Source organism: Rhinatrema bivittatum, chromosome 8 (assembly GCF_901001135.1).
Source record: "Rhinatrema bivittatum chromosome 8, aRhiBiv1.1, whole genome shotgun sequence".
Lineage (NCBI taxonomy): Eukaryota > Metazoa > Chordata > Amphibia > Gymnophiona > Rhinatrematidae > Rhinatrema > Rhinatrema bivittatum.
In genome coordinates this window covers 170,041,680-170,063,818 of record NC_042622.1, presented here as the reverse complement: position 1 = coordinate 170,063,818, position 22,139 = coordinate 170,041,680, and the positions used below count along the sequence as shown (strand labels likewise).

General features: G+C 49.7%; 1 protein-coding gene across 4 annotated transcripts in view; it reads right to left on the bottom strand.

The window, feature by feature from the left end:
- Positions 1 to 22,139, bottom strand: part of ITGAE (integrin subunit alpha E) — a 151,868-nt gene that overhangs the window by 64,826 nt on the left and 64,903 nt on the right. For 3 of the 4 annotated variants that reach the window (XM_029611310.1, XM_029611307.1, XM_029611308.1), the window contains 10 exons: positions 21,084 to 21,208; positions 19,758 to 19,909; positions 17,970 to 18,123; positions 16,537 to 16,687; positions 13,813 to 13,872; positions 13,548 to 13,673; positions 12,031 to 12,155; positions 4,930 to 5,081; positions 3,932 to 4,085; positions 749 to 899 (listed from right to left, as the gene is read on the bottom strand). In XM_029611310.1, coding sequence (XP_029467170.1) covers positions 749 to 899; positions 3,932 to 4,085; positions 4,930 to 5,081; positions 12,031 to 12,155; positions 13,548 to 13,673; positions 13,813 to 13,872; positions 16,537 to 16,687; positions 17,970 to 18,123; positions 19,758 to 19,909; positions 21,084 to 21,208 — 1,350 coding nt within the window. The remainder of the gene's footprint in view (positions 1 to 748; positions 900 to 3,931; positions 4,086 to 4,929; positions 5,082 to 12,030; positions 12,156 to 13,547; positions 13,674 to 13,812; positions 13,873 to 16,536; positions 16,688 to 17,969; positions 18,124 to 19,757; positions 19,910 to 21,083; positions 21,209 to 22,139) is intronic. The other variant, XM_029611309.1, reaches the window with a different exon arrangement.

The following is a 22,139-nucleotide window of genomic DNA, read 5'->3' as shown; positions in this document are numbered from 1 at the left end:
TCCTGTCTCTCACTGTTACTGCTTTTTTTTTTTTTCAAAAAACAACTTTAATTGGCCTCACAAAGGGCTCCTGCTCCTAAAACTGAAGAGAGCTCTCCAGCATAATACAGCAAGAAATTAAGAAAAAGGAGAGGGAGAGGCCAAAATGAGAGGGCAGCAAACTGAGCCAATGGAAAGCCACCGAAATGGCCTCGTGAAGGGGAGGGATCTGGACCACCAGATTTGCACCCCATGGCCAACACTGGAGCGAGCGTACAAAAGGATCACTGACCCCCATCCCGTCCACTTCAACCAAACAGGGTAGGGATCCCTCACTAGGACCCCGACCCCTGGGATGAAGGCTCACAGGAAAAACAGGTAGGAAAAAAAATACTGGGCAAGATAAAGAAACTGCAGGTTTATGCACCAGGCACTGTCTGCAGGAGACAAAGAAATACTGAGGAACTGCAAGTGGCACCAGGGATTAGAAGCAGCGTCAGTTTAACTTTCTCTGTCTCCATCTGCTGGCAGGGATGAATAAACCCAGGAATCTGGACTGATCCGGGTATGTACAGGGAAATATACTGCATGTCTCCCTGTGATTGAGTGGCCGTGACATAATATAATCTGGAGTTAGCTTGCTGTCTTCCCTGCACCCCCATGCTAAAGAACACAATAAAATCTCAAGGCCTGACCTGGGATCCATGGAAGCAGAATTCATGTGTGATTACAAGAAATAGGAGGAAGCAAAGGACGACCCACAGCTCACCTTCCACCCGAATGATCTTCTGCTGCAGCATGGAGAGAAGCCCATCCAGGGCCGAATAGTTGGTCACTCGAAATAAGTGTTTATCATCAGGATCTGACGCGATGAGCTCTAGCTCCTGCTTGGCCTTTGTCTTGTTAAAGGTATCACTAACCTTGAAAGAAGAGCCAGGTCCCAGAGTAAAAATCAGTCACTAGCTGAATTTAGCAACAATTCCATCTCTTATTTAAGGAACAGGTTAATCCATTCCTGGTTTTACTCTCCCTCTCCCCCCACTGCATGCATGCACTTCTGGTTTTGACTAGTACTGACTTTCACCCTCCTTTCCAACCTGCCAAAGCAAGAATCGAACCAGCAGCAGCTCCACTTCCCAACCAGCAAGGCTTTCAGTGCAGAGCCACTAGGGAGTAACGCACTTCTGGTTTTGATTTTCGTAAGAAAAACAAGACTACATCTCCCAGAATGCAATGGTGGATTGGAACAGAATTATTGGTAATCCTACAGAAATTTGTCCAATCCAGACTCCCATACTAAGGTCATAAAGATTTATTTTAACAGAATCCTCTTTAGCTCCCCCTGACTCAGGGTTGGCCAACTCTGGTGCTGGAGAGCCACAGCCAGGTCAGGTTCTCAGGTTATCCACAATGAATATGCACGAGATAGATTTGCATACAATGGAGGCAGTGCATGCAAAAATCTCTCTTGCATAGTCATGGTGGATATCCTTAAAATCCAACCTGTTTGCCTAATTGAGGACCAGAGTTGGCCACCCCTGCACTAAATGAGCCACCCTCGTTCTGTGCATGGGATCTTATAAAGGGGGATGGTTCTGAAACAGATACAGAGAAAACAAAGCTGCTGGCTGACTGGAGGAGAGGACGCTGTCAGTGATGCTGACCATTTCAGTGACCTCTCCTCCCTGAGCAGGGTATGGACACTCCTTAAGGTAGTCCAAGAATGTCATTACTAAAGGTTAAGGACCCGATTGCTGCAATCTGATCAATCTTTCTCAGTATCTCTCTTCTTTACATGACAGACAGGCTGATACAGTACAGTGGCGGGTTAACAGTGCGCTCCGAAGGAGCGCACTGTTAACCCGCCACTGGACGCGCGTTTTCCCTTACCCCTTATTCAGTAAGGGGCCGAAAACGCGCGTCCAATCCGCCGAACCTAATAGCGCCCTCAACATGCAAATGCATGCAAATGCATGTTGATGGCACTATTAGGTATTCCTGCGCGATTCACAAAGCAAAATGTGCAGCCAAGCCACACATTTTGCTTTCAGAAATTAGCGCCTACCCAAAGGTAGGTGCTAATTTCTTTGGGCACCGGGAAAGTGCACAGAAAAGCAGTAAAAACTGCTTTTCTGTGCACCCTCCGACTTAATATCATGGCGAAATTAAGTCGGAGGTCCCGAAACTTTCCAAAAGTAAAAATGAAGTCGGCCGGCAGCTGTCGGATTGAAACCCGGATGCTCAATTTTGCCGGCGTCCGGTTTCCGAGCCCGTGGCTGTCAGCGAGCTCGAGAACCGATACCGGCAAAATTGAACGTCGGCCGTCAAACCCGCTGACAGCCGCTGCTCCGGTCTAAAAGGAGGCGCTAGAGACGCGCTAGTGTCCCTAGCGCCTCCTTTTGCCAGTTTTTACTGCCGGGCCTCATTTAAATACAGAATCACGCGCACAGGAGGGCGGGCGTTTGCCCGCTCTCCCGTGGACTTTACTGTATCGGCCTGAGAGTGAGGTTGATATTTAAAGGCTTTGTCCAGCTAACCTTTGGAGTTAGCCCGGACAAAAAAAAATGTTAATATCTCACCCTGCCGAGTGAATAAATTTCATGCACACAGCTCGCTATGCGCACAAAGGTGCCGATGCAAAAGAATTGCGTTGAAAGCAGGCACTGAGTGTTCAGCACCCGCTTTCCTAGCGCGCCCCCAGGCACCTCTCTTGGGGGAGCCATGCAATATTCAAATTATGGGTTGCATTGTCAAGGAGGTGCTAGGGTCACTTGCACACCCCTAGCACCTCCTTAGCAGCGGGAGCCCGCGAGTGGTTGTCTGTCCGCCGGTTTAGAAAACAGACACAGAATTTATCGATGTCCGTTTTCCTAATCGGCGCACAGCCAAGGGTTCAGGAAACGGATGCTTCTTAACTGAGCATCCATTTCCAGAACCTGACTGCCAGCACTTTTTAAAAACTTTTTTTAAAGATTTTGTTCCTCCTACTTAATATCGCAACAATATTAATAGGAGGATGTACAGAAAAGCAGTATTTTTATTTATTTATTTATTTATAGGTTTTTATATACCGATAGCCGTTTGCACATCGTATCGGTTTACAGATAACTAAAACTTTTTGACAGTGTCATTATACAGAACTTTTGGCACTGCCATTACATAGAACAGTAAACTTTGCATACAAGAAATAAACATCAACAAACAGTAACTGGGTAACTATTTACAGGGAACGAAGGTTCCTCAATTTTCTGCTTTTATGTACAACTTTTGGGAGTGCTCAGCAATTAACACCTGCTCTAGGCAGGCATTAATTTTTGAGTGTAAAAATATGCACTTTTTTTAGATGAACTTTTTTTTGTTTGCATTGCGGGTGAATGGCTAATAGCTATTTGCATAAGGGGATTAGGTAGTGCCTACACAACCCGCGTCCAACTGTGGGTTAAACTGTGCGTGCGGCTGAGCGCACTGTATTGCATCAAAATGCGTCTGGATAGAATGAGGCGAAACTGAAGGCATTTTTGAGGCGGGAATAAACTTTAGACATGGCATCCTGGCCAGCTAAAATTACAAGTGGAAGTGTGATCAGAAAAAGTGGCCTCCAGGTCGTAACGTAATGTGAGTATATTCAGTAGCAGATGTTTCCGGATAAGTCCTGCTGAATATCCTAATAAAATACACGTGTAACTTCACCCAGTCATCTTACCCGCCCACCAGCGCTATGTATATCAACCTCTGGCTGCAAAACGATTGCCCTACTGCAAGCATCAACAGCTTTGGGAAGAAGGCCCAGCTCTCTGCTCGTTCTGCCCTTAGCAGGTTCTCTGAGCCTTAACAACGGCAGAAGCTGAAATGCTCCAGATCCTCGTTTGTGCATCAACCTTCAATCTCTGAGTGCAATAGTGGCGCGTCTGTATCCTTCCTGTCCCCCCGTACACAAGGTTACGCTGCATACCCCTATCACATAGCGCTCAACGTCTTCCATTGCTGGCGAGTTGATCACATCCGGTAAAGACATAGGGTCCCTGAATATCTCGCCGTCGGTCAGGACCACAATGATTTTCATTGCTCCTTCCTTGTGTCCGTGCTTTTCATTGAAGATCTCGGTTCTAATGAGAATGCAGTGGCAGAAAGAGCATTTCATTAACAGCAAGAAACAATTATACAAAAAAACCAAAGTTAGATGTGGGGGGGGGGGGGGGGGGAGGAAAGAAGAGTGCGGGGATGGAGAAGGGGAGTGAAGGTGGGTGCAGGGGAGGGCTACTGAACCTGGGGAAAGAGAACATTTCAGGTATGGCTGTCCCTCCCCACCACAATTGCATAGCATTGACAATCTGGTGTTTCGGTTCATGGAGGTGTAGTAATACGACAACAAGGCAACGTCAAAGGAAAAAGGAATAAGCTCCTTACTGGAATAGCTGGGGAGGGGTGAGGAACGATTGCTGCAGAGCAGGAGTGAGGTGCATGAGCTGTGTGCGTGAGGGTCTCAGTATTGGAATAACAGGGGGTGCTGGAGACCAGGAGTGAGGTGCATTGGCAGAGCTGTGTGTGTGTGTGTCTCAGTACTGGAATAACAGGGGGTGCTGGAGACCAGGAGTGAGGTGCATTGGCAGAGCTATGTGTGTGTGGGTCTCAGTACTGGAATAACAGGGGGTGCTGGAGACCAGGAGTGAGGTGCAATGACAGAGCTATGTGTGTGTGGGTCTCAGTACTGGAATAACAGGGGGTGCTGGAGACCAGGAGTGAGGTGCATTGGCAGAGCTGTGTATGTGAGGGTCTCAGTACTGGAATAACGGTGACTGTTACTCACAGGAGGTGGTATATAGAAGGGGGTTCTCACAAGAGAAGATTAATGGCAGGGTTTCTTTTACAAGAGGAGGTATATAGTGGGGATTGTTAATCACAGCAGCAATGTTATTTGCAGGATGCGGCATCAGTAGCATTGTAACTCACAGGACATGGTGTATGGCAGAGGCTGTTTTTGTCACTTCCCCAAGCTGTTTTATGCCCTGAACTTTCTGTAAAGCAAGTTGACTGTTTCGGCTTTCCTCCAGATTAAATTCTGTCTGAATTTTTCCTCCGTACTGCACCACGGCAAACTCGCACTGAAAAAAATAAAGAGCAAGGAAGATGTCACCTCTCCATTTAATGCAGCGGTTGTGCTTGTACTGAGTATCCCGATAGCCCTGGGCCGACACTATTGGTCAGTAAGATGGGGGTAGAGTCCTTCGTGCTGAGTCTTTGCCCAGAGTAAGTGAGGGTTTGCTCAGGAAATCCAGATCTGCACCTTTCTTTCTCACTCATACACAGTGTGCTCGGAGCTCGAATACCCCAGGCTGCCACACCGTGCTTGGCATCACAGGTACATGATGGCATCCAGGACAGTATAGCTTTACATTTACAGTCGAAAGCACCAAAAGAATATTATTCACAATGAAATGTGAAACAGATACTGCTAAAATGTGCAAGAGACAGATACTGAGGCCAGGCGTAACATTAAAATTGGAAGCTTGCTGGAGAAACAAAAAAGGAAAATTAGTTTCTTACCTGATAATTTTCGTTCCTGTAGTACCAAGGATCAGTCCAGGACACCTGGGTTGTGACTCCGCACCAGTAGATGGAGACAGACTAAAACTTGTGGGCGGAGCCATATATGCCCCTGTGCCAGTCACAGCCCCTCAGTCATACGTAATGTCAAAGTAGAAAAATCCAAAAGGCAACATAGCTAACCATAGAAACTTGCTAAGTAAACGAAATAACTCCAACACCCCTACAGGAAAAAACAAACTCCCCAACAGGGAGAGCGAACAAAACAAGGGGTCAGCGTACTAAAAAACAACAATGAGCGGACTCTCCATTACTATAGCGCAGCACTGCGGGTGGGATCCTGGACTGATCCTTGGTACTACAGGAACGAAAATTATCAGGTAAGAAACTAATTTTCCTTTCCCTGTACGTACCAGGATCAGTCCAGGACACCTGGGATGTACCAGAGCTAAGTTACCGAGGGCGGGAAGCAGAGAGTCCCGCTCGGAGTACTCTCTCTCCGAATCCCCCAGCATCAGTAGCCTGAACATCCAACCGGTAATGTTTAATGAAAGTATGCAACGATTTCCAGGTAGCCGCCCTGCAAATCTCTTGAGGCGACACCTGAGAAGATTCCGCCCAAGACGCAGCATGAGACCTCGTTGAATGAGCACGAAGACCCACCGGCGGTGATTTACCGCGCAAAATGTACGCGGAACCAATGGCCTCCTTGAGCCAACGGGCGATCGTCGTGCGGGACGCAGCAGAACCTTTCTTCGGACCCGACGTCAACACAAACAGATGATCCGTCAACCGAAAAGAATTGGTGACCTCTAGATAGCGAAGGAGAGACCTCCGCACATCTAGCTTTCTCAAGTCCCTCGAATTTGGGTCAGAAGACTCCCCTACCGCAAAGGCGGGAAGTTCAACTGATTGATTCAAATGAAAAGCCGATACGACCTTAGGCAGAAAAGAGGGAACGGTCCGCAAGGAAACCCCCGAATCGGAAATGCGCAAGAAGGGCTCCCTACAGGACAAAGCCTGCAACTCGGAAACTCGACGAGCCGACGCAATCGCTATCAGGAATACAGTCTTCAACGTGAGATCTTTGAACGTAGAACGCTTCAGAGGCTCAAACGGAGCTGAGCATAAGGCCGAGAGTACCCAGTTGAGGTTCCAAGACGGACAAGGGAACCGCAAAGGAGGACGGAGGTGTTTCGCTCCCCTAAGAAAACGGGAGATATCAGGGTGGAGAGCCAGAGAGACTCCCCGGACTTTACCACGCAAACAACCAAGCGCCGCCACTTGGACCCGTAGGGAACTGCATGCTAAACCTTTGGCCAGCCCAGCCTGGAGAAAAGCCAAAATATCAGGAATAGTAGCGGAAGTGGGATCCAGACCCCGCTCTACGCACCACTCTTCAAAAACTACCCAGACTCTAACATAAGCCAGAGATGTAGACTGCTTCCTGGATCTCAGCAACGTGGCAACTACCGCATCTGAGTAACCTTTGCGCTTCAATCGATTCCTCTCAAAAGCCATGCCGCGAGACAGAAGTGATCCGCATCCTCTAAACAGACGGGGCCCTGACGAAGGAGCCCCGGAAACCCCTGTAGACGAAGGGGCGGCGCCACCGACAATTGGATCAGATCCGCAAACCACGGACGGCGCGGCCATTCCGGCGCCACCATGATCACGTTGGACGGGTGCAATTCTATGCGCCGCAGGATTTTGCCGAACATGGGCCACGGTGGGAACACATACAGTAGCACCTCCGCTGGCCAGGGAAGAGCTAACGCGTCGACCCCTTCTGCTCCTCTTTCTCGACGTCAACTGAAAAATCTCGGAGCTTTTGAGTTGTTCCACGTGGCCATCAGGTCCATGTGGGGCGTTCCCCAAGTCCTGCAAATGAGAAGAAACGCTTCTTCCGCCAGCTCCCACTCTCCCGGATCCAGGTGGTGCCGGCTGAGGAAGTCCGCCTGGACATTGTCGACTCCTGCTATGTGAGACGCAGCGAGATCGCTGAGATGCCGCTCTGCCCAGGCCATCAAGGAACGCGCTTCCTCCGCTACTTGAGGGCTTTTCATCCCGCCCTGGCGATTGATGTAAGCCACGGTGGTAGCGTTGTCTGACAATACTCGGATCGCCTTTCCTCGTACGAGGGGTAGAAAAGCTTGCAATGCCAGACGGACCGCCCTGGACTCTAGGCGGTTGATAGACCACCGGGTCTGATCTTCTGACCACAGACCTTGAACCGATTTCCCTTGTCAAACTGCACCCCAACCGGAAAGACTGGCATCCGTGGTCACCACTGTCCAGTTGGGAAGGAGAAGAGATACTCCACAGGAGAGATGTTTGGAATCCAGCCACCAGCTCAGGCTGGAGCGCGCCTGACTGTCGAGAGGCAGTGGAAGATAAAATTCCTCTGAAATCGGTTTCCAGCGGGAAAGCAATGAAGACTGCAGCGGCCGCAGGTGAGCAAATGCCCAAGGGACTAACGCCAGCGTGGAGGCCATAGATCCGAGAACCATCAGGTAATCGCAGACTCGCGGATGGTGCTGAGACAAAAGACGTCGCACCTGAGACTGTAGTTTGCATATCCGTTCCTGAGAGAGAATCACTCTGCCCCGTTTTGTGTCGAAGACGGCTCCTAGATACTCCAAGGACTGAGTGGGTTCCAGATGACTCTTGTTGTAGTTGACCACCCAGCCCAGGGACTGCAAGAATTGAAGCACCTTGGCTACCGCCTGCCGACACAAGCTCTCTGACTTCGCCCGAATCAGCCAATCGTCGAGGTAAGGGTGAACCAGGAGGCCTTCCCGACGTAAGTGCGCCGCCACCACCACCATCACTTTCGTGAATGTCCGAGGCGCTGTCGCCAGGCCGAACGGAAGAGCCCGGAACTGGAAGTGTCTTACCAGAATGCAAAACCGCAGGAACCGCTGGAACGCTGGTTGGATGCCCACATGAAGGTATGCTTCTGTGAGATCTAGTGACGCAAGGAATTCTCCTGGCCGCACTGACGCGATCACCGAACGAATGGTCTCCATCTTGAAGTGAGGGACCCGAAGGCATCTGTTGACTCCTTTCAGATCCAGAATGGGTCGGAAAGTGCCGTCTTTCTTGGGAACTATGAAGTAAATGGAATAACGGCCCTTGCCGTACTGATCGACCGGAACCGGAGAGATGGCCCCCAAGCTTTCTAGTTTTCGAATGGTGTCTAGCACCGCCGCCTTCTTCTTGGGATCCTTGCAGGGCGAGATCAGGAACTTGTCCGCTGGAATGCGAGCAAAATCTAACTCGTAGCCGTGTCTTATCACATTGAGGACCCACTGATCCGATGTAATGCTGGCCCATACCTCGAGGAACAAGGATAGACGCGCCCCCACGTTTGGTGCAACGTGGTGAGGACGCAAGGAGGGATGGGCCGGCCGAACTTCATTGCGAAGGCTTGGACCCCGCACCCGAAGGGGCCCCTCCTTGCCTGCCAAAGCGTTTGCCTCGAAAGGACTGCTGCCAGTGAGTGTTTCGAGAAGAGGATGATCTATAAGAGGACCCGGTGGATCTTTGCGGCCTGGACTTTCGGGGTCCCCGGAAACGAGCTCTGCTGGAAAACGAAGAGCGCGCCCGGGCCCTATCCTCTGGCAGCTTAAACGCTCGGTTCTCACCTAGCAAAACCATCAAGTCATCTAACTCCTTTCCGAACAGCAATTTCCCTTTAAAGGGTAACGCCCCGAGGTGAGCCTTGGACGAACCATCCGCTGCCCAGTTGCGCAGCCAAAGGAGACGGCGTGCCGACACTGCCGAAACCATGGACCTAGCTGAAGTGCGTAAAAGATCATGGAGCGCATCAGCCCCATACGCAATAGCTGCTTCCAACCTATCTGCTTGGGAAGCCTCCTCCGGAGAGAGACCTGCATTAGCCTGCAGAACCTGGGCCCAGCGCAGACTAGCTCGCATGGCGAAGTTTGTGCAAATGGCGGCTCGCACTCCCAGGGCGGAAACCTCAATAATCTTTTTGAGTTGTACCTCCAACTTCCGGTCTTGAATATCCCGGAGGGCCGTAGCTCCCGTGACCGGGATGGTAGACCTCTTCGTGACAGCGGACACCGCCGAATCCACCTTTGGAAGTCTGAGGAGCTCCAGCGCCTCCTCCGGTAAAGGATAAAGTTTATCCATGGCCTTGCTGACTTTCAAACCCAGCTCCGGAGTATCCCATTCCTTGAATAGGATATCCGTGGATGAAAAATGAAAAGGGAAGGCGACCGCCGGCCCTGTGAGACCGAGCAGAACAGGATCCATATTCGCCTCCTGGCGGACCACCACCGGGGGAGCCTCAATCCCCAGCTCCTGGAGAATGGCTGGGATGAGAGGTGACAGTTCCTCCCTGCGGAATAGCCGAACTACCTTGGGGTCATCCCCGTCTAAGGCCTGTGCACTTTCCCTGCACTGGGCTGCGCCGTTCCATCCGGTGCTGCCGTCCCGGCCCCCATCAGGGGCTCTTCGGAGGCCTCAGAATCCGTTCCGGAGAAATCCTCGGAATCCGATTCTTGCGGAAGCCCCCGGGGAAGTCGCTTGTCCCTGGACGAGCCCTGGGCAATTTCCGCACTCTTCCTGGCCTTCTTTTTCCGTGGTGGGGACTTGCGGACAGCCGCACGCGAGAGATCTCCCCGTATGCGCTTGTGGCGCTTATATTTGAGGACTTTGCGCAGCAACAGCGCAAAGTCCTCAGAAAATTCTCCGGAATCCGCTGAATCGCTATACGAATCCTCCCGGGACCGAATCCCCTCCGAGGGGACCTCTCACGCCTTGGCACGCTGCGGGGAAAGCGCGGGAGGCAGAGACGAAGCCCCCACCGTCTCCCTGGAAATTTCCCGGCCGGTGGCCAAAATGGCTGCCACTCCCGCGCTAAGCGGGAACAGCTCCTGAGGAGTGTCAGAGGGGCCCCCACCTCGCGGCGGCGATCACGCGACCCTGGACCGAGCTCCCCGAGGTGCTGCTGAGGTGCCCTCATCACCCGGGACACAAGCCGAACAAAGGCTGTCCCGGGAGAGACGCGCGCGCGCCGAGCCGCAGGCCCTGCACTGCGAACCGCGAGGCATGCCGGCGAACGCGGGAAAACAGAGGCGCGACGAAAAAAAGTTGCCTCAGAAGAAAAAAATTGAAAATTAAAAAATGACCAAAACGGCGCAATTCGGCGACCTCCCCCCAGCTGGCGACGCCCCCCCCACCGACGAAACGGAGCGGCAACGCCAAGGAACGGAGAACCGCAAGAAAATAAAAGTAAAACTTTTTTTTTTTTTTTACAGAAAAAAACGCGCTGTCCTTGGTTCTGAAAGCCCTTTTTTCCTGCAGGGGTGAGTGAACCAGGCTCCCTGGTGTCACCCCTGACGCTGCCACTAGTTTAGCCGGGTCCTCGACCCTGGCAGCGGCCTCAACCGGGGGAGGGTAGTCCCCTCAGGACCTCTCAACTCCCCTGGGAGGCAGGGCACCCGGGAAAAAATTAAAAAACAAAAACAAAAACCCAATTTAGTCACATAAACAATTAAACTAAGACAAAAAACTAACTCAAAATCAAACCTGACTAAACACCAGAATCAGGTCAGGCAGAGGCTGTGACTGGACCTGCACCATCTACTGGAGACAGAGTAAGACTGAGGGGCTGTGACTGGCACAGGGGCATATATGGCTCCGCCCACAAGTTTTAGTCTGTCTCCATCTACTGGTGCGGAGTCACAACCCAGGTGTCCTGGACTGATCCTGGTACGTACAGGGAACTCAAAATCTTTTCAAGTTATTTGAAGGATGAAGCCTGTGAGGGAGCTGCTTGGGCCACTGGAAAACCAAGGGGTAAAGGATGTACCCAGGGAAGAGAAAGGCAGAGCAGAAAAACGAAATGCATTGCAAATCTGTTAGATTTACATGTGGATAAAGGTGTTTGACAAAGTCCCTCATGAGAGACTCATCAGGAAATTATAAAGTCATGGGATAGGGGTCAGTGTCCTATTGTGGATCGGTAACTGGCTAAAGCAGTTAGCATAGAGGAGTTTAAAAAGGTTTAGACAAGTTCCTGGAGGAAAAGTCCATAAACCATCATCATCCGGGTAGACGGGAAAACCACTGCTTATTATATAAAAATCAGATAATAATAATAATCCCTGGTTGGATCTACTCTTTGGGATCCTGTTAGGTACTTGGGACCTGGGCTGGTCACTGCTGGAGACAGGATACTGGGCTTAATGGACTTTTGGTCTAACCCAGTATGGCATTTCTTATGTTCTTAATATGGGATAGTGGTAATGTAAAGTGAGCAGAGATTGCTATATTCGTCCTGTAGGTTTTACTAGACGTGGAAGAGTCTGCTGCCTTCTAGGCTCACATTGCTCTCAGCCCGTCAGAACAGCACACTCTCCCTTGGATTAGAAGTGATTGCCACTGGTAGTCTCTCCATTGGTCCAGTAAGATCTATTACAGATTTTAATTAGACTATTACAGACTGGAAATAATTTGGAGCCCAGTGCCTTCTACCTCAACACATTTCTCCCAAAACGTCTTCATCATGTTGGAGATAAAGTCCTTGGCCCTTTGGAAATCTTCATGCTCAATGCTTCCTGATCCATCCAGAACGATAACGATCTCTGTCCCAGAATCTTCTAAAAGCAGAAAGAGGTAGAATGAGAACACAGCATCTGGAGCAGAACCTGCTTCCTTGTCTTTTTTATAACTGCTTGTTTTAAGAAAGTAGAGCTCTGGGTCGTGCGTCACGAGAAAGGGGGAATGTGGTGAAAGCAGCATTGAAACACACTGGATTGCATGAATATTTTTGTGAATGAGTGTGAAACTGACGTCATTTTGACCTACAGAAATGGGGAACTGTCCTTCTCGGTGCATGACTGGTGGCCCCCTCAGGTCTGCATTTTTCAGACGTGTAACTCCCCAGAATATACTAAATGACGAGGACCCTGAGGTTCCTATTGGAAGATGAAGACCCTGGGTCTGTCCTGCTGGCTCAAGGGTTAATCATCTCCTCTGCTCCTAAGACTGAGACTAAACATGCAGTTAGAGTAGCACTCACAGCGACACCCACCAAACAACCAAAGAGGAGCAAAAGAAGTGATGGGAGATAAAAGAAATAATAAACCAGGAAAAGTGCTGCAAAAAAGCGGTATCATTCTCCCTCCCAATGCAAGCTGTGCAAGATGGTTCCCTGATGAGAGGCAAATGAAGAAAAGAGGTCTTGTAGAGTCCCACCTCAAGAAATAGACCTAGCAAGAGGCTGAAGCTGATCTGGGTGTTTGAACCGTAACTGACATTATTCCCTAGAAATAAAAAAACTGACAGCTTGGAAGCCAGGGCAGGATGCGAAAAGGACCTTACTCCAAGTATGAGATCCCTCTGCTCAGGGCTACAGAGGGATTAAACTATTCAGCAGTCCACTATACCCTCAGCCTTCCGCCTGTCCACTGAACTGCCCAGTCACCCCATTTCTGGAGAAAAACCTTAGGGCCAATCCTGGCTCTTGAACTTACATTCTTGTGCATTGTGGGATTGGTAGTCTTGCATCTTCCATTTCTAACCAACACTACGGCTACCAAGGTGCATGTAGAGAAGGGCATCCAAATGCCAGGGCTGGTCTAAACCTTCTCTCCAGGAAATGGGTCACCAGGCAGCTCTGCCTTCTTTTTTTTTTTTTCCAAAATATTTTATTAAGCAAAACCGTTCAACACTGCACATAAACAGAATACACTCATGTATTGAAACGTATATCCAACCAGGTAGAACGTACTGGCAAAGCATTCTAAGTCGCAGATTCCAATATTTTTGTGTTTACAGCTCTGCCTTCTTCTGCTCCACTTTCAGCTCCTTTTGAGTAAAGGGCCCAAGGAGTTCAAGTACTACCCCAGAGTCTGGCATGGGATCCCAGAAATGCAGAGGCACAGCAAGCTAGTGTAGCAAGCATGGCTTATGGGAATGCAAGCAGGAGCCGGACAGCTGCATCCCCGGTCCCCACCCATTACACCTTTCAATCAGAACTCCCTGATCACCTTTCTCATCTTCTCCCCTCCTGCCTTGCTCTCCCTCTGTGTCCCGCCTCCTTTTATTGCTCCGATGGTCTTTATTAACATCATTACTGCTTTGTGGCACCCATTTGTCTCCTGGAAATTCTTCAGCTAAAACATAGGGATGGGTGGGGGAAAGCACAGTCATGTGAATAAACATTTTCTCTAAGGAAGAAGAGAAGTAGAAGGTTGAAAGCATTGATAAACCTCCAACCTATGGGTTGTCAGATTGTGGTTCATCCCTTCTTACCTCTCTTTCTGGGCAGCTCTCTGCGAATGCGGTGGTTCTCATTGACCAGAAGATCTTCAACTAAAGAGCGAATAGCACATTTTCAGTTTGAGGTCTACCCTCCTCCACCCCATGCAAATGAAACATCTGAGCTGATATCACAATCTTGAGGTTCCTGAACATACCCAGATCAGTCCAGACTGATGCATTCCTACCAGCAGATGGAGGCAGAGAACAAAAACGTTGAGGCACTGTTACATAACACGAGGTGCCACCTGCAGTCCCTCAGTATTTCTCTGTCTCCAGCAGATGGTAGAAGTGCAAACCTGCAGTCCTGACAGATCTGGAGTAGGAGATTTGGAGCTGCTCCCCGAGGTGTCAGGTTCCTTAGTGGCCATCCCTCAGGTTGAGCAGAGTGAATGGGGGGGGGGGGGGGATTGGATACCCCTGGCTGTAGCTGCCCACTGATTCCAGGGCCCCTGATAGCCAGGGGACTGGCTCCCTCTTCGTGCCCCGAGGTCCCCTCCTGCCTGCTACTGGCTCCTTCAGGGAAGTATCCCCTATGGGGTTTCCTTTTTGCCTTTTTGTTTCATTTGTAAGTTTTTATTTAAAGTTTTGTTAAAAAAAATAGTTTAATTTTTTTCTTATAAGAATCGCTGCAGTTGACATCTGTAAGTGTTGAGGGAGTGGGAGCTGTGGGTGCCGGCGTGTTTTCTGTGACTTCCTCGGTAGGGATCTGTCTGTGCCTGTGTGCCGTGGCTTGACTGGGTTCCGGGCAGCCATTTCCTTTTTTAGCACCTTGTTCTCTCTCTGTTACCGCTCTGGTCTCGCAGTCAGGGCTCCCCGGTGGGGATCAGTTCATTGGGGTGCCATGGGCTTGGTGTTTTCAGAGCCGTTTTCATGCGCACGTTTTTCCCCATGACTACCACTCTTCTCGCGTGCCATTGGAATCTGTGCAGCGACGCGGCTTTCCCGATTTGGATAGAGGAGTCCAGTCATGTGGTGCAGCTTATTTCAAAACAAAGCATGAGCTTCATCCACCACGGTCTCTTGGTCGGCCCACCTAAATTCCCTCTCTTTGTGCATATGGTGTGCCTCAGGGGGAGAGGGATCCTCTGCTAATGGTCCTAGAGCCTGGAGGGCCCCTCGCTCGGTGGGGCCCGTGGTGGGGTCTAAGGTAGGGGTATCCATCCTCTCTGCTCCCGAGGGGGATTGCAGTCAGGGGGCCCCAACAGCCCACAAATCAGGTGACTCCCCTCCACCACTCTCTCCTGCGGGGCAGGGTCGCGAGGATAGTGATGATGAGGGGACAGTCTCAGAGCCCAGTAGCCTTGAGAGGGTAGCTGTGGGGCCACGGGGATTTTCTTCCGAATTTGTTTTGCTTATGCACGAGGCCTTTCTGGCCAGGAAAGGCAGCTAAGCGGAGACCCGTAGAGAAGACTTCAGGCCCATCCAAAAGATCTCGTGCAGCCTCAGCGTGCAAGAAGGCAGGCAATAAATACCCCTCCCAGCAGCAGAAGCGTGCAAGAAGGCAGGCCATAAATACCTCTCTGGCTGTATGTGTGCGATATATACAGCATGTCTGCCTGTGACTGTATATGTGATACATACGTTTTGGCTGTATGGATGAGATATCATGCCTGGTGGAGAATTCAAAATGGCCTCCGTTCCTGCAGTTACGTGACCCGAGGGCTGCACAAGGTCTGAGCTGTCTAGACATGCAGATCTCTGGGCGGCCGCACCGGCTGCGTCCTTCCTCCTTTTTGCGGGCACCAGGAGCTCGGACGGTCTCTCCCCCCCCCCCCCCCCTAAGAAGCAGGCCGCACAAAGTCCGCGGCGATTCAGTCGCACGGGAGTCGCTCCACACGCACGGCAGGCCGACCCCCTCACCATCGGTACGCGGGAAAGACAGCCACCAATGAACCCCGAGAGGAAACCCAGAAGACCGCCCCACGCAAACACCCGATCGGAGGGAAGGAAGGCAGAGAGCCATCTTTACCGCTCATGCTGCTCCTGTCTCTCACTGTTACTGCTTTTTTTTTTTTGAAAAAACAACTTTAATCGGCCTCACAAAGGGCTCCTGCTCCTAAAACTGAAGAGAGCTCTCCAGCATAATACAGCAAGAAATTAAGAAAAAGGAGAGTGAGAGGGCAGCAAACTGAGCCAAAGGAAAGCCACCGAAATGGCCTCGTGAAGGGGAGGGATCTGGACCACCAGATTTGCACCCCATGGCCAACACTGGAGCGAGCGTTCAAAAGGATCACTGACCCCCATCCCGTCCACTTCAACCAAACAGGGTACAGATCCCTCACTAGGACCCCGTCCCCTGGGATGAAGGCTCACAGGAAAAACAGGTAGGAAAAAAAATACTGGGCAAGATAAAGAAACTGCAGGTTTATGCACCAGGCACCGTCTGCAGGAGACAAAGAAATACTGAGGAACTGCAAGTGGCACCAGGGATTAGAAGCAGCGTCAGTTTAACTTTCTCTGTCTCCATCTGCTGGCAGGGATGAATAAACCCAGGAATCTGGACTGATCCGGGTATGTACAGGGAAATATACTGCATGTCTCCCTGTGATTGAGTGGCCGTGACATAATATAATCTGGAGTTAGCTTGCTGTCTTCCCTGCACCCCCATGCTAAAGAACACAATAAAATCTCAAGGCCTGACCTGGGATCCATGGAAGCAGAATTCATGTGTGATTACAAGAAATAGGAGGAAGCAAAGGACGACCCACAGCTCACCTTCCACCCGAATGATCTTCTGCTGCAGCATGGAGAGAAGCCCATCCAGAGCCGAATAGTTGGTCATTCGAAATAAGTGTTTATCATCAGGATCTGACGCGATGAGCTCTAGCTCCTGCTTGGCCTTTGTCTTGTTAAAGGTATCACTAACCTTGAAAGAAGAGCCAGGTCACAGAGTAAAAATCAGTCACTAGCTGAATTTAGCAACAATTCCATCTCTTATTTAAGGAACAGGTTAATCCATTCCTGGTTTTACTCTCCCTCTCCCCCCACTGCATGCATGCACTTCTGGGTTTGATTTTCGTAAGAAAAACAAGACTACATCTCCCAGAATGCAATGGTGGATTGGAACAGAATTATTGGTAATCCTACAGAAATTTGTCCAATCCAGACTCCCATACTAAGGTCATAAAGATTTATTTTAACAGAATCCTCTTTAGCTCCCCCTGACTCAGGGTTGGCCAACTCTGGTGCTGGAGAGCCACAGCCAGGTCAGGTTCTCAGGTTATCCACAATGAATATGCACGAGATAGATTTGCATACAATGGAGGCAGTGCATGCAAAAATCTCTCTTGCATAGACATGGTGGATATCCTGAAAATCCAACCTGTTTGCCTAATTGAGGACCAAAGTTGGCCACCCCTGCACTAAATGAGCCACCCTCGTTCTGTGCATGGGATCTTATAAAGGGGGATGGTTCTGAAACAGATACAGAGAAAACAAAGCTGCTGGCTGACTGGAGGAGAGGAGTTGCCAGTGATGCTGACCACTTCAGTGACCCCTCCTCCCTGGGAGGGCAGCAGGGTATGGACACTCCTTAAGGTAGTCCAAGAATGTCATTACTAAAGGTTAAGGACCCGATTGCTGCAATCTGATCAATCTTTCTCAGTATCTCTCTTCTTTACACGACAAACAGGCTGATACAGTTCAGTGCGCTCCAAAGGATTGCATCAGCCCCCAAATGCGTCTGGATAGAATGAGGCGGCACTGAAGGCATTTTTGAGGCGGGAATAAACTTTAGACATGGCATCCTGGCCAGCTAAAATTACAAGTGGAAGTGCGATCAGAAAAAGTGGCCTCCAGGTCGTAACGTAATGCGAGTATATTCAGTAGCAGATGTTTCCGGATAAGTCCTGCTGAATATCCTAATAAAATACACGCGTAACTTCACCCAGTCATCTTACCCGCCCACCAGCGCTATGTATATCAACCTCTGGCTGCAAAACGATTGCCCTACTGCAAGCATCAACAGCTTTGGGAAGAAGGCCCAGCTCTCTGCTCGTTCTGCCCTTAGCAGGTTCTCTGAGCCTTAACAACGGCAGAAGCTGAAATGCTCCAGATCCTCGTTTGTGCATCAACCTTCAATCTCTGAGTGCAATAGTGGCGCGTCTGTATCCTTCCTGTCCCCCCGTACACAAGGTTACGCTGCATACCCCTATCACATAGCGCTCAACGTCTTCCATTGCTGGTGAGTTGATCACATCCGGTAAAGACATAGGGTCCCTGAATATCTCGCCGTCGGTCAGGACCACAATGATTTTCATTGCTCCTTCCTTGTGTCCGTGCTTTTCATTGAAGATCTCGGTTCTAATGAGAATGCAGTGGCAGAAAGAGCATTTCATTAACAGCAAGAAACAATTATACAAAAAAACCAAAGTTACATGTGGGGGGGGAGGAAAGAAGAGTGCGGGGATGGAGAAGGGGAGTGAAGGTGGGCGCAGGGGAGGGCTACTGAACCTGGGGAAAGAGAACATTTCAGGTATGGCTGTCCCTCCCCACCACAATTGCATAGCATTGACAATCTGGTGTTTCGGTTCATGGAGGTGTAGTAATATGACAACAAGGCAACGTCAAAGGAAAAAGGAATAAGCTCCTTACTGGAACAGCTGGGGAGGGTGAGGAACGGTTGCTGCAGGGCAGGAGTGAGGTGCATGAGCTGTGTGTGTGTGGGTCTCAGTACTGGAATAACAGGGGGTGCTGGAGACCAGGAGTGAGGTGCATTGGCAGAGCTGTGTGTGTGTGGGTCTCAGTACTGGAATAACAGGGGGTGCTGGAGAACAGGAGTGAGGTGCATTGGCAGAGCTATGTGTGTGTGGGTCTCAGTACTGGAATAACAAGGGGTGCTGGAGACCAGGAGTGAGGTGCAATGACAGAGCTATGTGTGTGTGGGTCTCAGTACTGGAATAACAGGGGGTGCTGGAGACCAGGAGTGAGGTGCAATGACAGAGCTATGTGTGTGTGGGTCTCAGTACTGGAATAACAGGGGGTGCTGGAGACCAGGAGTGAGGTGCATTGGCAGAGCTGTGTGTGTGGGTCTCAGTACTGGAATAACAGGGGGTGCTGGAGACCAGGAGTGAGGTGCAATGACAGAGCTATGTGTGTGTGGGTCTCAGTACTGGAATAACAGGGGGTGCTGGAGACCAGGAGTGAGGTGCAATGACAGAGCTATGTGTGTGTGGGTCTCAGTACTGGAATAACAGGGGGTGCTGGAGGCCAGGAGTGAGGTGCAATGACAGAGCTATGTGTGTGTGGGTCTCAGTACTGGAATAACAGGGGGTGCTGGAGACCAGGAGTGAGGTGCATTGGCAGAGCTATGTGTGTGTGGGTCTCAGTACTGGAATAACAGGGGGTGCTGGAGACCAGGAGTGAGGTGCATTGGCAGAGCTATGTGTGTGTGGGTCTCAGTACTGGAATAACAGGGGGTGCTGGAGACCAGGAGTGAGGTGCAATGACAGAGCTATGTGTGTGTGGGTCTCAGTACTGGAATAACAGGGGGTGCTGGAGACCAGGAGTGAGGTGCATTGGCAGAGCTATGTGTGTGTGGGTCTCAGTACTGGAATAACAGGGGGTGCTGGAGGCCAGGAGTGAGGTGCAATGACAGAGCTATGTGTGTGTGGGTCTCAGTACTGGAATAACAGGGGGTGCTGGAGACCAGGAGTGAGGTGCATTGGCAGAGCTGTGTGTGTGTGGGTCTCAGTACTGGAATAACAGGGGGTGCTGGAGACCAGGAGTGAGGTGCATTGGCAGAGCTGTGTATGTGAGGGTCTCAGTACTGGAATAACGGTGACTGTTACTCACAGGAGGTGGTGTATAGAAGGGGGTTCTCACAAGAGAAGATTAATGGCAAGGTTTCTTTTACAAGAGGTGGTATATAGTGGGGATTGTTAATCACAGCAGCAATGTTATTTGCAGGATGCGGCATCAGTAGCATTGTAACTCACAGGACATGATGTATGGCAGAGGCTGTTTTTGTCACACCCCCAAGCTGTTTTATGCCCTGAACTTTCTGTAAAGCAAGTTGACTGTTTCGGCTTTCCTCCAGATTAAATTCTGTCTGAATTTCTCCTCCGTACTGCACCACGGCAAACTCGCACTGAAAAAAATAAAGAGCAAGGAAGATGTCACCTCTCCATTTAATGCAGTGGTTGTGCTTGTACTGAGTATCCCGATAGCCCTGGGCCGACACTATTGGTCAGTAAGATGGGGGTAGAGTCCTTCGTGCTGAGTCTTTGCCCAGAGTAAGTGAGGGTTTGCTCAGGAAATCCAGATCTGCACCTTTCTTTCTCACTCATACACAGTGTGCTCGGAGCTCGAATACACCAGGCTGCCACACCGTGCTTGGCATCACAGGTACATGATGGCATCCAGGACAGTATAGCTTTACATTTACAGTCGAAAGCACCAAAAGAATATTATTCACAATGAAATGTGAAACAGATACTGCTAAAATGTGCAAGAGACAGATACTGAGGCCAGGCGTAACATTAAAATTGGAAGCTTGCTGGAGAAACAAAAACTCAAAATCTTTTCAAGTTATTTGAAGGATGAAGCCTGTGAGGGAGCTGCTTGGGCCACTGGAAAACCAAGGGGTAAAGGATGTACCCAGGGAAGAGAAAGGCAGAGCAGAGAAACGAAATGCATTGGAAATCTGTTAGATTTACATGTGGATAAAGGTGTTTGACAAAGTCCCTCATGAGAGACTCATCAGGAAATTAAAAAGTCATGGGATAGGGGTCAGTGTCCTATTGTGGATCGGTAACTGGCTAAAGCAGTTAGCATAGAGGAGTTTAAAAAGGTTTAGACAAGTTCCTGGAGGAAAAGTCCATAAACCATCATCATCCGGGCAGACGGGAAAACCACTGCTTATTATATAAAAATCAGATAATAATAATAATCCCTGGTTGGATCTACTCTTTGGGATCCTGTTGGGTACTTGGGACCTGGGCTGGTCACTGCTGGAGACAGGATACTGGGCTTAATGGACTTTTGGTCTAACCCAGTATGGCATTTCTTATGTTCTTAATATGGGATAGTGGTAGTGTAAAGTGAGCAGATATTGCTATATTCGTCCTGTAGGTTTTACTAGACGTGGGAGAGTCTGCTGCCTTCTAGGCTCACATCACTCTCAGCCCGTCAGAACAGCACACTCTCCCTTGGATTAGAAGTGATTGCCACTGGTAGTCTCTCCATTGGTCCAGTAAGATCTATTACAGATTTTATTTAGACTATTACAGACTGGAAATAATTTGGAGCCCAGTGCCTTCTACCTCAACACATTTCTCCCAAAACGTCTTCATCATGTTGGAGATAAAGTCCTTGGCCCTTTGGAAATCTTCATGCTCAATGCTTCCTGATCCATCCAGAACGATAGCGATCTCTGTCCCAGAATCTTCTAAAAGCAGAAAGAGGCAGAATGAGAACACAGCATCTGGAGCAGAACCTGCTTCCTTGTCTTTTTTATAACTGCTTGTTTTAAGAAAGTAGAGCTCTGGGTCGTGCGTCACGAGAAAGGGGGAATGTGGTGAAAGCAGCATTGAAGCACACTGGATTGCATGAATATTTTTGTGAATGAGTGTGAAACTGACGTCATTTTGACCTACAGAAATGGGGAACTGTCCTTCTCGGTGCATGACTGGTGGCCCCCTCAGGTCTGCATTTTTCAGACGTGTAACTCCCCAGAATATACTAAATGACGAGGACCCTGAGGTTCCTATTGGAAGATGAAGACCCTGGGTCTGTCCTGCTGGCTCAAGGGTTAATCATCTCCTCTGCTAAGACTGAGACTAAACATGCAGTTAGAGTAGCACTCACAGCGACACCCACCAAACAACCAAAGAGGAGCAAAAGAAGTGATGGGAGATAAAAGAAATAATAAACCAGGAAAAGTGCTGCAAAAAAGCGGTATCATTCTCCCTCCCAATGCAAGCTGTGCAAGATGGTTCCCTGATGAGAGGCAGATGAAGAAAAGAGGTCTTGTAGAGTCCCACCTCAAGAAATAGACCTAGCAAGAGGCTGAAGCTGATCTGGGTGTTTGAACCATAACTGACATTATTCCCTAGAAATAAAAAAAACTGACAGCTTGGAAGCCAGGGCAGGATGCGAAAAGGACCTTACTCCAAGTATGAGATCCCTCTGCTCGGGGCTACAGAGGGATTAAACTATTCAGCAGTCCACTATACCCTCAGCCTTCCACCTGTCCACTGAACTGCCCAGTCACCCCATTTCTGGAGAAAAACCTTAGGGCCAATCCTGGCTCTTGAACTTACATTCTTGTGCATTGTGGGATTGGTAGTCTTGCATCTTCTATTTCTAACCAACACTAC